General features: G+C 55.5%; 1 protein-coding gene across 5 annotated transcripts in view; it reads left to right on the top strand.

Moving 5' to 3' along the window:
- The window catches only part of PALD1 (phosphatase domain containing paladin 1), a 68,993-nt gene extending 57,378 nt beyond the window's left edge, over positions 1-11,615 (top strand). For all 5 annotated transcript variants that reach the window (XM_063102962.1, XM_063102957.1, XM_063102961.1 and 2 more), the window contains 2 exons: positions 7,791-7,946; positions 9,848-11,615. In XM_063102962.1, coding sequence (XP_062959032.1) covers positions 7,791-7,946; positions 9,848-10,000 — 309 coding nt within the window. In that variant the 3' untranslated portion in view covers positions 10,001-11,615. The remainder of the gene's footprint in view (positions 1-7,790; positions 7,947-9,847) is intronic.
- The last annotated feature ends 2,016 nt before the right edge of the window (positions 11,616-13,631 follow it).

Below are 13,631 nucleotides of genomic sequence, written 5' to 3'. Positions count from 1 at the left end.
AATGTCCTTTGGTTTCAAATTGAGATTTATTTTTATAAAGACGGTAATGCTTTAACTTTGAGCAGTGTTTTTCGAGTTTTCTAAGAATTTATCTTTTGCCTCCTTTGGTTCTCAGAGCAGCTGGCGAAGAGATCAGACTGGGTTTTATTAGACCCATTTTATTGAGGAACAAACTGAAGGCTATGAAGTTTTGTGACTGGCTGGAGGCAGGACCAGAACCTGCCTCCTTCTCCACGGTCTGCATTCTTTTCCCTCCACGGTGGCGGCTACCATCCAGAGGGCAATTTTGTGGTGCTGCAAAAAGACAGGGTTGGCAAGGAGGGCACCAGCTGCTGCTGTGTGCACTCCCTGGGCTGGTGCGGGGTGGACCCTGGAGACAGAGGAGCTGCTGAGAGGTCAAAGAGATCAGCTCAGTTCCCTTAGGACTTACGTCATTTCTTGAGAAAAATATAAAGTGAGACAGCTCTGGCTCTGAGCACGGGCAAGCTCTCTCAGCCTCTCTAAGACCGTGGCTTGGCCAAAGTCATTCCCCAGAGACCTCATTCTAATAGGTGATGTGTCTTCAGGGCAGGGCCTGTGCAATTAGCATAGCTCTGGAACGCTGTGAGCTGTCACACAAAATATGACCCAAGGAAAGGGCTGCTTCCCCAGGCCCATTCACACCCAGCCCACAATCGAGCCAGTGGGTTGGCACACGGCTGCCAGAATGGAGTGTGTGTATGAGAGAGAGAGAGTGAGTGTACACGTGTGTGTGCATGCATGAGTGTGCGGGTGCTCGCACAGGAGTGCTCTTGCATGGGTGTGCGGGAGTACAGGACACATGTTCCTAGCAGCCGAGAACTTTCTTGTTTCCCTTCCTTCCCACTGTAGGCTGCACCGGAGCCATTTCCGCCCTCGGGGGCGACTTTCCTGCTTTATTCCACAACAAACATCCACTGTTCGGAGGGGTTTAAATCTCACCTCCACCCCTCCACCCCCAGGTGTAATCCCCATCGGGGGGGCTGGCCTCTGGGCTGGCTGCTGTCATCGTGTGGTGGTGGGTGTTACCAGAGGTGCCTGTTTCTGCTATGAGGGTCCAACTCTGAAACGCTGACTCCCAGAACCCTGCCTGGTGCAAGAAAGGGCTCCACAAATGTCTGTGTAGCGAGTGGATGGATGGAAGGTTGAAGACATCATCGTATGAATAAACAGGAAAGCCTGGCCACCACCTGCATTATGGCTTTTGGTTCTTTGTCCACAGAGCACTCTTCTTCGGCAACCAAAAGAGCCCTGGGTTGGTGGGTGGAGACCCCGGATTCTAACCCTGGCTCTGCTGGTAACTCCCTGTGCAGCCTTGGGAGAATCACCTTGACCTGCTGGGTCTCTGTTTTTCCCTCTGTCACCTGCAGTTAGTTGTTATCCCTGCTCTGCCTGCCTTGAAGGGTAGAGGTGAGGACCAGCCTGGGTACTGTGTGAGGTGGGAGTGGGGTGTGGAGGGTGCACAGGGCAGGGTGGCTGGGACACCAGGCAGTCTCAGTGGGTTATGTACAGAGACAGTGGGCTTCTGGAGGGACTGGGCCATGTCTTATCAGCACTGAGTCGCCGGGCCTGGCCTGGAGGTGCTTTTGGATAATGTTGGATGAATGGTTCACAGAGAGGCCCACGGTGACAGGGTTAGTGCCTCCCCACTTTGAAAGTACTGAACAAAATATGACCTCTTTGGAAAATTAGTTCCCTAAATGGGCCGAGGGCCACTTTCTCCCTTCCAGGGCTTAGGTACAGAAAGGGTCTTGTGCTGGAGTCCCCACCACCAGGCAGGCCTGAGGACTGAGTTTGTAGGGACTCAGTGGAAATGCACCGAAGCAGCTGGAGCTCACTGCTCGGGCGCCAGTGTCTGCCAAGGAGAGGGTGGCTTTACACTAGAAAGGAAGGGTGGGGTCTGAGCTCTGGGACCCCACCCTTCAGTGAGACCATCTGTGAGGGCTGTCAACTGCCTGCCCAGCCTAGACCCCAGCTCAGTTGGAGGCGGAGGTCACCAGGCTGTGTTTCTTCCCATTGAGTGGGTAAGGGAGGGGACAGCAGGGTGGCTCCAGCACTGGGGGTATTGTCTGCTTGAACTGGTGCGGACCCTGTGCTGGCCTCACTCACTCTTCTTGTTTATCTTGTTGTGCTGTGTTTCCCCTGAGCCTGAGCTGTGGACAGGCCTTTAACTACATGGCCTCCTTGGTGGGCAGTTCCTAGCAAGAGAGGACAGGAGGCCTAGGTTTCTGCTCGGGCTCTGCCTCCAGTCCTCATGTGATCCTGGCAGGTCTGTTCACCTCTGTGACCTCAGCCTCCCTTTCTGGAAAGCAAAGGGGTTGACGTAGGTAACCCCAGGCATTCTGTGAGGCTGGGACTGATGGGCATGCAAGGTGCAAGCAGCAGTCATCTACCGATTGACAGACACTTATTATACACCTCCTAAGTGCCAGGCAATACACTAGGTGCTGGAGGTGCTGCACAGACAAAAGACCAAAGTCCCTGCCCCCCTGGAGGCTGCGCTCCCATGAGGGAGACATGCAGTGAGAGTCATGGTATGGCAGATATGCTGCATCTATGAGAGAAGTGAGGCAGGTGAGCAGATGGGGAGGGGAGGTAGGACAGGTTGCAGTTTTAACCAGGTGGCCAGGCGGGGCTCCATGAGAAAGTGGCATTTGAACACAGACCTGAAGGAGGTGAGGGAGGGAGTCACGCTGACATCTGGGGGACAAGCATTCCAGGCAGAGCGTACGGCAGGTGCAAAGGCCCTTGAGGTGGGAGCAGCCTGGTGTGTTGCAGCAGCAGAGTGAGGGAGTGGGAAGGGCAGGAGAGGAGGTCAGAGGTTATGGGGGCAGGAGGCAGACCTAATGTAGGGTCTTGGCTGGGGTTGCTCAGACTTTGGATTCTACTCTGAGTACCAGGAGAGCCAGTGTGGGGGTTTGCACAGAGGCACCACCGACGTCACATTTTAACTTTCCTCTAGTGCCATGTTGAGAATAGGCAGCAGGGGGAGGGAGAAGGGAGGCCAGATGGACTGTCACTGAGACAAGCGTGGCTTGCACCAGGTTGGTGAGAAGCAGACAGCTCTGGAAGTGTTTTAAAGTGAAGCCCGTGGTGCTTCCTGGTTGATTAGACATGGGGTCGAGAAGGGGGAATGAGGCAGCGGGTTCAGGTTGTGGCCTGGGCAGCTGGAAAGACAGAGCTGCCATTAAGGTGGGCAAACTTGTGGGCACAGCAGATTTGAGGAGAGCTTGGGAGGTTTGTTGGGACATGTTTTGTGAGTTTGGGATGCTCGACCTATCAGTGTGTGAAGCACTTGAGCGGCAGGTGCATACGCGGGCGGCCCCTGCGTCTGTCCAGAATCTAGATTCTAGATGATACTGGAGAGCGTGAGACAGTACAAGATGACCTAGGGAGTGAGTGCTCATCGGCCAGCTGAGCGCCTGCTGCATACCGAGCTCCAAGGAAGACCCTCGGGGTGGTGGGGAGAAGGGGGAGGGGTAAACCTGGTTGTAGTCTGGTGCCCACCCCTGGGTTTATCGTTGTTTTGGGAGACAGACGTCTTGGTGAAGCAATTAGAAACCTTCAAGTTGGAATGCAATGCAATGTTTAATTGAAAGGTTCAGGCTGAGAGCAGAGGGGGCCAAGAAGGGCAGGGCCATGAGGGCTGGAGTACCCGCAGCAGGCTTTGGGGACTGGGGGCTTTTCCTGGGCCTAGAGGGACAAGCTGAGCAAGGCCAGGCCAGGTGGAGGGGAAGGGCATTCCAGGCAGGAGGAACAGACTGGGTAAAGGCACAGAGGCAAGACTGAGGCAGGCAGGGGTTGGGCTAGGGTGGTAGGAAGAACTTGGGTATTGGAGTTCATGTCCCAGCTTGGTACTCTGTGACTTTGGGCAGTTACTTGACCTTGCTGAGCCTCATCTGCAAACATAATGTCCCACTTCCTTCCTGGGCTTGCTAGGAGAGTGTATTAGAATCTAATCATGAGAGCAGGGTGTGACATGCCCAGCCCAGCACGTGGCATACAGCGGACCCTGGGCACACATATGTCCTGTTGTGCAGTCAGCCTGGGGAGGCTCCCCAGCCCTGCCTCAGTGGACTTCTTCCTGGTGGCCCAGCAAAGAGCAGAGCTTCAAGAGCCCCGCTGGCAGTGCTGGGCCTGCATTCATGACAGGCAGACTGGAGGTTTCAGAGGCCTGAAGGGCCCAGAGCCCTGGCCACCTCTTCTGGCCCCTTTCTATTTAAGGGCTCAGTCCCAATGAATGAGGAAGCTTTGTCTGGCTCCACCACAGCTAATGACAGCCTGGCCTGTCAGGCCACTTAGAACCAGCCCCTCTATTTTTATCGACAGGAGGTGGCCGGCCCATCTTCCTCCCCAGACAGTGCTAACATGGGATGGTTTAAGGAGACCAAGGCCTTGAGAGGAAGGTGGGTCATTGTCTCAAATCACAGACCTGCGACTGGGCAGGATGTGCCCAGGGAACCTTCTGCGGGGGTGCCAGGCGTCACCTTTACACAGTGGTCTGAATTTGGAGATAATTCTACCCTTGCCAGTAGGGCTTAGAAAGAATCACTCCACCTCTCCACCCCAGAGAATATTCCTCAGACCTAATCCTTGCCGGTGTCTCTGGGAATAGGCGGGTCTCTGTCCCCATGGGAGTGGAGCCTGGAGAAGATAGCACTGGTGTGGCTGTGTCCGTGGCCAAGCCCAGAGCTGAGGGCTTTCCATGCCACAGGATGTTTCTTCGGAGCTCTTTAATTGAAATGGTTTAAAATGGCTCTTGCTCAGTGGAACTCTGGGTGATTTCCTTTCTTCCTTTCTAAGAAAACGTAGGCTCCAAGCCTTTGGCTGGAGATTGGGGAAGGATAGAAGCAGCCTAAGGGCTGGCGTGGTGAGTGCCCAGCTGCAGTGTGGCATGAGCTATCTTTCCTTGGAGACAGCCAGGGTCACATTGTGTTGGGCATAGTTTGTATTTAGGTAAAATCTTTTTTTTGTTTGTTTGTTTACTCCCTGATTTCTAAGCAAAATTGATGTGTTTTTTTGAGCACATGCTTAGTTAATCCTTAGAGCAATAGGCAGCCTGCCCCCAACCTACACCAGTCATTCTCCTACAGCAGCCACGGGGCCATTCCCAACCTCAGACCCAGCAGAAGCCTTCACTGCCTCTTTGTCTGCAGGGTCAAGTCTTGGCTTCCACACCCCCTCTGGGCCCTGGCCTCCCCCATCACCCTGTCCCTGCTGCCCCAAGCTCCTCCCCTCTATCTGGGGACACACCGCATTCTTGGATCCCCTTCCTGCTTTTTGTGTGCCCTGTGTCTCCCAGGCCCCGTGCTGCCTCTTCTTCCTCCCCCCGCCGCAGGTATCAGCCCCTCTTGCACCCTCCCTAGCTGTTGCTTGCCCTTCCTCGACCCTGTGGTACACCTGCTCTGCTTGCTTGGCGGTTACCTTCCATGACACCCCCAGACCGTGAGCCTCCCAAAGGGCGGGGCCTGTGCTCCTGATTCATCTTCACGTCCCCAGCAGGTGGCTCCTGACAAGCATGGTGCAGCTGCTCCTCCCTGTTTGGTGAATGAATGGCTCCCTGCAGCCCTTACAGGTGCCTCCTTGTCCCTTACTTGATGGAGAAATCCTGCCTCCATAGACTTGGGAGCTGAGAGTTTAAACAGCAGAACAGGAATCAGAACCCAGCTTGGGGGACTCGGTGTCTCTCAGGGAGTCAGAGCACTGGCTCTGGTCCCCTCGCCCCTCCTGGGCCTAGTGCACCATCTCCAAGGCCCCCAGAGCTCCTTCTGGATGGGGCTTTGCAACTTACCTTTCACTCACATGACCCCGGGAGCCAAGACAGCAGAGGCTCCCAAGGCAGGAGTCGGGGGTGGGGAGAACAGGCTCTGTGCAGGCCCCTGCCAGCTCTGATTCTTGGGCTGTGGGTTCTGTCATGTTCGGGGCGGGGGGCACACCCCAGAGCCTCCCCATAGTGGCTGACGAGGAGACGCATGGAGCCAACATTGTGTGTCTGCGTGGGAAGGCTTCCTCCAGCTGTGGCCCAGCTGTTGAGAGACCAGCCCTTCCTGGCTCCCAAGGCCTGGGGCTTGCTGTGCCCTCCCATGGGTGTTGCTGGCACCTGAGGAATGACCCTTTTGGGCCCAGGTGGAGGCCTGGAGGTGGGGCAAGAAGGGGATGGATGCAGGGTGAGATGTGGCCTCCACTCTCCCAGGCTCCCTCTCCATGGGACGTGGGGCGGGGGCTGGGTGGGCAGCTCTTCTGTGGTGGGTTAGAGGAACAGAGTCGGGCATGGTGGCAGAGTGCCCTGCAGGAGGAGAGCCTGGCTGCTTCTGTCCTGGGCCTTGTCTCCCAGCCTGGCCCCCTGATCCCCCCCACACTGAGGAGAACCTTGAAAGGACCCTCTTTAAGTCCCCTTCCTCCTGAGCATGAATCTCCCACAAGTCTTCTGTTAACAGATAACTCCCACCCCAAACCTTCAATAGCTCCCCGGTGCTAAAGCCATTGTGCTCAATCCTGGCCATGGAGCTTTTAATATTCCTGATACCCAGGCCCCACCCCTCTGAGATTCTCATTTGCTTGGTCTGGGGTGCAGCCCAGGCATCTGTGTTTCAAAGCTCCTGGTGGTTCTCGTGGACAGTGAGAACTGCTGACCTGGAGGATACATGTGCTGGGTGGCACAGGTGGCTTGCTTAATTGGGTCCCACCCAGTTCCCTTTCTCATCCCTCAGCAGCATGCTCCTAGCAGGCCAGCCCCTTCGTGGTCTCCACACGCTGGGCACCGTCCTCACCCTGTGCTGCCCCATCTGGAGCATATTCTCTCTGCCCATGTCCACAGTCTTCATGGCCTGGCTGCACTCCCGTGCGCTCTGGGAAACTTGCTTTTAATTGCTTTGCTGTCCGCCTCTCCCCAGCACATGGCCTGGTGCCATTCTCCCACAGAAGGTGCGCAGGGTACTGCTAAAGACACATACCCCACAGCATCCCCGCCACGCACCTGAGCTCTGTCCCTTCCCTGGGCTGCTTCATCTCTGGCTGTGCCTTGGCCAGTGGCCTCTCTCACTCATTATCTGTCCCCGGCCTTGGAGAGGGTGAGGGCTGGGGTCATCCCTTCCACCTCTGACCCCGAGCCATCTGAGAAACAGGCAAAGAAGTCAGTTAGGGACCAGTTGAGCCCAGAGGCCAAAATGGGGTTTCTCCCCTCCCCGGTCTGAGATGAACCCACCCACCTGGGGAGCCCAGGCAGAGGAGGAGGGAGCAGGTCAATGCTGCCTCCGGAAGTCAGAGCCCCGAGAGCCCAGCCTTGCCGTCAGCTCGCCTCCCTGAGGGGCCAGCGAGAGAGAGGAGCCAGCATCTTACCTCTAGTCCTGTGAGGATTGGAGGCTGGGGAAGGATATGTCCCCTCTCGGAGCTGACGGGAGTTAGCAATGATGGTCCTCCCTAGTGGTTAGAGCTGGGCATCTGGTCCTGCCACCCGGAAGGGCCTCTCCACACCTTGGGCATCATGGAGGGTGTCTGCACAGAGCTTTTCTGTGAATAGCTCATCCTCCTCTGGTTGTCCTCAGAACAGGACAGTGGTTACAATTTCACAGTGAGGAGATGGAGGTCCAGGGAGGCTGGGTGACCTGCCACGTCTCTCACTCCCAGGCTCTCACCAGTGTGGTCTGCTGGTCTCTCCTGTAACCTTGGCTTTGCCATCTGAATCACCCTGGCCTGCTGCTCAGCTAGGGTGTGCATGTTCGTGTGTCGGGGCAGCAAACCCCCATGCTGACCCGGCCCTGCCTGTCTTCCAGGCAAAGGCAGCCAAAGAGGAGCAGGACGTGCGGAGGCTGCAGCTGCGGAGCTTGCAGTACTTGGAGCGCTACGTCTACCTGATTCTCTTCAACGCTTACCTCCACCTGGAGAAGGCCGGCTCCTGGCAGAGGCCCTTCAGCACCTGGATGCGGGAGGTGAGACGTGGGGGCGCTGAGGCCGGGGGGCCTGTGGGGTGACGGGCTCACACAGTGGGGCTGGGCCATCCCCACCTGGTCCCTGTGCGTTGCCTGCAGGAAGAGTGGGAGGAGTTCTCATCTCCCTTTCTAAGGAAGCTTCCATCTGGCTGAGATTTTGTCTCATTAGGCTTTGGGTTCCCAGCATAGAGTATGCTCTTGGCGGGCAGTTGATCATGGTTTGATGAGTGGATGAATGAAAGAATGAATGGAGGAGGAGGAGAAGTAGGAGACAGGTGTGGGGGGGACAGGGCAGGGCAGTCTGCTGGGCTGTGACCCTGCTCTGTGCATCCCTGCAGCTAACATTGCCTGGGTGCCAGCTCTGGGAGCCTGGGCTCTTCATGCTTGTTACCATGTTCAGCCCTCACCTGTGCCCTGTGAGGGCCAAGTGCAAGGCTGTGGTGGCCCTCCTGCCCCTGTCTCCTTCCAGCTAAGACCTTGGACAAGTTAGTCAACCCTTCCAAGCCTGCTGTCCTCAACAATAAGAAGGAAATCACATTCATGCTATTGGACCAGCCTAGAGGGTTGTGGTGGGATTGATGAGGTCCACATGGCACCATCTGCCAGGCCTGTGCTAGGCAGGCATGCCTTAACGAGCATGACTGCTACTCCCATTTCACAGACGAGGAGACAGCATAGGGAAGGTACTAGCTTGTTTGAGGTCGCCAGTAGAGCTGGCTGGTTGGCTCCACCATGTACTTGCCTAAGATACCGTCCTCACCATCTGACCTTCTCAGTCCCTCTCCTTGGCCTCTTGGCTCTTCCTCTGCTCAGCTGCTTTTAGAGTCAGAGCTGTGGCCTTGGCATCTCCAGGTCAGGAGAGAGGCCTCCTTCCCTCCTCGGCAGGTGGCCTGTAATTACCCGTCTGCCGGGAAGCTGGCCTCTCCTGACCTCACTCACAGGTCCTGTCTGTTCTAATCCTGACTCAAGGCTGGAATTAGCTTCCTTGAGGTGGGTGGTGGACAGTGGGAGGCCGGTGACCCAGCCAGGTGTGCACAGAAGTGGGGTGGGGGCTTGGCAGGTATGCAGGTAGCTTCAGAGCTACCAGGGAACAGAGGCAGGGAGGCCATGGCAGTGCCCAGTGACAGGAGTGGGGGCTGCTGAAGACAAGCCTGGGGGGTGGTCCTTGTGACATCAGGGTGGGGAAGTGCTTGAAATGACCTGTCATGCATGTAGACAGGTGTTTGAGTCAGGACACCTGATATGGGGGTCATGCCAAAGCCATGTTGGGGCCACACTCTTGAGCCAGCCTGGGCTCAGCTTCCTCCGTGAGCCCCTGGGGTAGGGTGGAGGTAGGCGGGGGGACGAGGACACTTTTTGCTTGGGAGAACCAGAGAGAGGGACGAACCCGTCCCTTTGTTCCAAGCGGAGGCTGCAGTTCCCCATTCTTCATGATGGTGGGAGAGAGGGGGACTGTTTGTTGGGTGGTTCGAGTCTGGTGCTGGGACTGGGCCACTGGGCCACAGGGACACGTGCCGATTCTCCTGGGGGCTGTGGCCTGCAGCCCAGGGCCAAGGGGCTCTTGTTTGCCTGCATCCCCGCCACCTTCTGCAGCCCTCCGTGCGAGCTGGGCTGCTGAGCATCTGCTCGGGTCTTCCATGCTGCTCCGTGTGCTGAGCTTACTGTCTGCCAAGTGCTTTCTGTGTCCTGCTTGAGACAGGCCTGCGAGGTCAACGCTTTTCCCTGCTATGAGGAAACTGAAGCTCAGAGGTGTTAACAGAGTTCAAAACACAGATGTGTCTGGGTCGCTGTCCCCGTGTTCAGAACCCAGCAAGGGGAGGATGGCATGACAAAGGGGCAGGGTGACCGAATGACTCCCTCCCTCCACTGAAATGCTGCCCCCGCCTCTGCTCTCCTCCCAGGTGGCATCGAAGGCTGGAGTCTATGAGATCCTCAACCAGCTGGGCTTCCCCGAGCTGGAGAGCTTGCAGGACCAGCCCTTCTCGAGGCTGCGCTACCGGTGGCAGGAGCAGAGCCACAGCCCGGAGCCATCCGCTGCTGGGGACTTCCTGTAGGGGTGTCCTCCCTGCCCCTCCCACAGTGCCCCATGCAGGCTGGGGGTGTCCTGGGTGGGCCTCACTGGAAGTGGCCCTGGGGGATGCTGGTTCCTGGAGAGACTGGGGTGAATTGGGAACCTTTTTGAAAGAACTTTTGATAGGACATTTAGACAGCACACAGTCATATCTTGTAAACCACACAGGCGCATGGACGGCCCACCAGGGTGTGTGCACCTCGCAGACGGGCCCGCGTTCAGCCTGCAAGGAGCTCACTCCCCAAATTGCCAAACAGAGCTAATTGCCGCTCTGTTCTCTTCTCCCCCCTCTCAGAACGGTTCCGACAGCCCCTGGCCTGGAGCAGACCCCAGCCGGTGTCAGTGTCTTACCCTTGCTGTCCTTGCTGCTCACCCTGAGGTCTCTCCCCTCTCTGCTGCCTGAGGTGGGGAGGGAGGGGTGGGCAGCATTCTGGATGGATTTATTACTTTAAAGGCAGCTTCCCCCAGTTTTCTTGCTTCTCATGCCCCCATCTCCAACCTGGGAGGCCACAAGTAGGACCACCTGCATGGTCTGTTGGGGCTGGCTGGGGCCTCTGCCTCTCCTTCCTTTCCCCTGTTGCCTTCTCTTGGGGCTGGCAGGGTGGTAGAGGTTTCCCAAGGAGCTGGAAACATCAAGGACTCCCTCTCGGGGAGGGAAGAGCTTCCAGAGGCAGACGAGCACAGTGGAAGAGGCCTGCCTGATCTGCCTGGGAACCTGGGTGGCAGGTGCCATGGAAGCCAAAGCCTTGAGCTGCGGGTCCCTCTGTACCTCCTCCCAGCCCCGGCAGCCCAAGATGGCCCAGGGCCCCCACCTGCTGCAGCAGGAGCCCCCAGGAGTGTTGGGTCAAGGGTGGGTGCTGGGACGGCCCTTGTGATCAGTGGAGTGTGCAGGAGTGGGCTAAGGATGGCGGGAGGGAGTCATCTGGACTCCAGGCCATCGTTGCCGAGGATCTTTGAGCTGCCTCCAGTGGAAACAGAAAGGGCCAGACCCTGCTGAGCTAAAGGCTGCCAGATCAACTCTGTCCACACAGCGGGAAGGCTGCTCGGAAGAGGTGGCAAAGAAGGGCCAGATTTGCATCTCTCCCTGCTGGGAACTGGTGTTGCTGAAGTGTCCTCCCAGCCTGACCTGTGGGGGCCAGGGAAGCCTCTCTTTGGTTAGGTTTGTGCACATCTGCAGAAAAATGGATGTGGCGTTGCTCATGATATTTGAAGAGAGAAGATGCTGAAGTTGTTCACATCTACCCAGTATTGGAAAACGTTTGAGCCTCTTGGCTGAATTCTTTTGCAGAACTACTGTACGTCTGTTCACTACCTTTCTAGATTGTTGTTATTTTTATTTTTGCATGTATTAAAAAGTTTTAATTTCTTTGCAGACAAGGTCTAGATGAGGAGTCAGAGATCGGGGCTGAACTGGGAGGAATCCTTTGTGTTCTTATGGTTGGTCCTGACTTTAAGCTTTGCTGGGACCACTGGCCGGTCACTTTACCTCTCTGCCTCAGTTTCGCAATCTGAAAAATGGGAGAATAATACTTACCTACATACCTCACAGGGGTATTGTGAGGATTCATTCATGATTTTTTTTTTTTTTTTGTACAGAGCTTTTGGACATTAAAAATGGCTAAATGTCAAGTGCACCTGTCTGCTGATTTGTCTTTAGTGTGAGGCAGATGTTACCGAACTGACACAAGTGGGTGTCCCTGCTCCTTCAGAGTAAGGGTGGGTGGGCAAAGTGAGTTGAGAGCACCTACCCTTAGCATTCTCAATTATTAGGGAAGGTAGATTTTTGCAGACATCCCTCTCCTTCCTTCATGTCCCCAATCATTACCTTTTTATAATGGATGTCCAGGGCTGTCATGCTAAGCCCCTCCTTAAAGGAAGCAATATAACAAGCTAATTCTCACTAAAGTGTGAAGGGTTGCTGTATTTAGGGAAAGTATGCAGCAAAGTAGAATGTGGGCCTGCAAAAGAGGGTGGACCTCCTCTTCCACTTCCTCCTTTAACCTCTGTGGCTCTCACCTGGCTCTGCCTGGCCCCTCAGCCTCTGGTTGATTGAACACACCGTGTTGAGATATTGGTATGTAAAGAGGCAGGTGGGCAAGGTGGGAAGCATTGACTCTAGGCTTCTCCCCAAGCTCTTGCAGGATTAGGGAACAAGCCCCTCTGGGTTGTAATTCTGACCATAGGGTTGGTGATCTTCCCAGCCTGGGAGAGAAGGCCTCCTGAGATGATTTCCCAGCCCAGCAGAGTGGAAGTTTTCTTCCCTAAGTCCAAGGATGCTCCGTGTGGCTTCTGAATGTGAACAAAGAACTGTGGACCCTGGGATGTGTGTGTGAGAATGGTTGGGTGGGGTGTGTGCAGGAACAGCCCTGCCTCCCCAGAGCCTGTGGCATTGCAGGGATGAGAGAGTGAACAAGTCATTCCTGCCAGATGTGGCAAGAGCTGGGAAGGGGCTGGGTGCAGAGGACAGCAGCAGCGAGGTAGATTAACGATCAGTCAGCCAGGACCTCCACTTCCGCTGCTCTCTTCTGACAGAGCTCCTAGAATGAGGAAACAGATGTCTTGGACCCGGGAGTAGGTGGGGGACCTGTCATGCCTGGGGTAGAGCCACCATACCCCAGGTAACTGTGTGGCATGGGTAGTCTGAGCTCTTTTCAACCCTATTTACTCTCCTATCCTTTGGCCAGACTCCAGAACTGGCCATACCCTGTGAAGAGGTCCTCAGAGGACCTTGGTTTCTCTGCTTGTCATAAGAACTGGCTTAGGACGAGCAGAAAGAATAAAGCTGCCCACCCACGTGGTGCCTGACTGATCCTTTCCAGTACAGAGACCCCCAACTTCATCTGTAAAATCATCATACTCATATATTGTAATCAGTCTTCTCTTACAAAAAGCTGCTCATCTTTTATTCACACAAGCAAGGCATGATCATACACAAGCTGTGAAAATTCAACCAATATCTTTATCCCCCCTGTTCACTCCCACTCCATGCCCTCTGGTTTTAAAAGGTACGTTGAGACCAGAGCAGCCAGGTGCGATGGTTGGGCTTTCCTTCTGGCTGCACTGTCCCTGGCTGTGTGGCATCCCCGCCTGCTTCTCTGCCCACCTAGTTCTTTGTGGTACACCCCTTTCTGCTCCTCCAGCAAGAGTGGCCTCAGTGTCCATACCCTGGCGTACAGTGCAGCAGTGCAAAAGAGCTTGGGCATGACACATCACCTCTCTGAGTTTCTGTGTTCTCTACTGTGAATGGGATTACAATACTTATTGTGTAGGGTGTAGGGTAAGTGTAAAGACCAGAGTTATGTGAAGTGTCTAGTGCAATGTCTTACCCACAGCAGGATTCCCTGCAGGAATTGTCTTTATTCTGTGGAGTATGTTATGAGGCTTGGAGCAGATGAGTCCACCTGACGAGTCACTGAATTAGTGACATGGTAAGCGACATTATTTGAGAGTAAGTGCGTAACAGCAGGGGGCTGGGTCAGGAGGGTGTCACTAGCTCGAAGGGTGCAGCAAGCTTAGTTCAGGTCTCCTCTGGCCCTAGAGGAGCCAGTGCAAGGGGACAAAGGCACTCCTTTGTATCTCTTGGTGAAGCCACACTGACTTCTAATGCGATGAAC

Source organism: Cynocephalus volans, chromosome 7, assembly GCF_027409185.1.
Source record: "Cynocephalus volans isolate mCynVol1 chromosome 7, mCynVol1.pri, whole genome shotgun sequence".
Classification (NCBI taxonomy): Eukaryota; Metazoa; Chordata; class Mammalia; order Dermoptera; family Cynocephalidae; genus Cynocephalus; species Cynocephalus volans.
The sequence above is the reverse complement of the archived record's forward strand: the minus strand, read 5'-3'. Positions and strand labels throughout refer to the sequence as shown.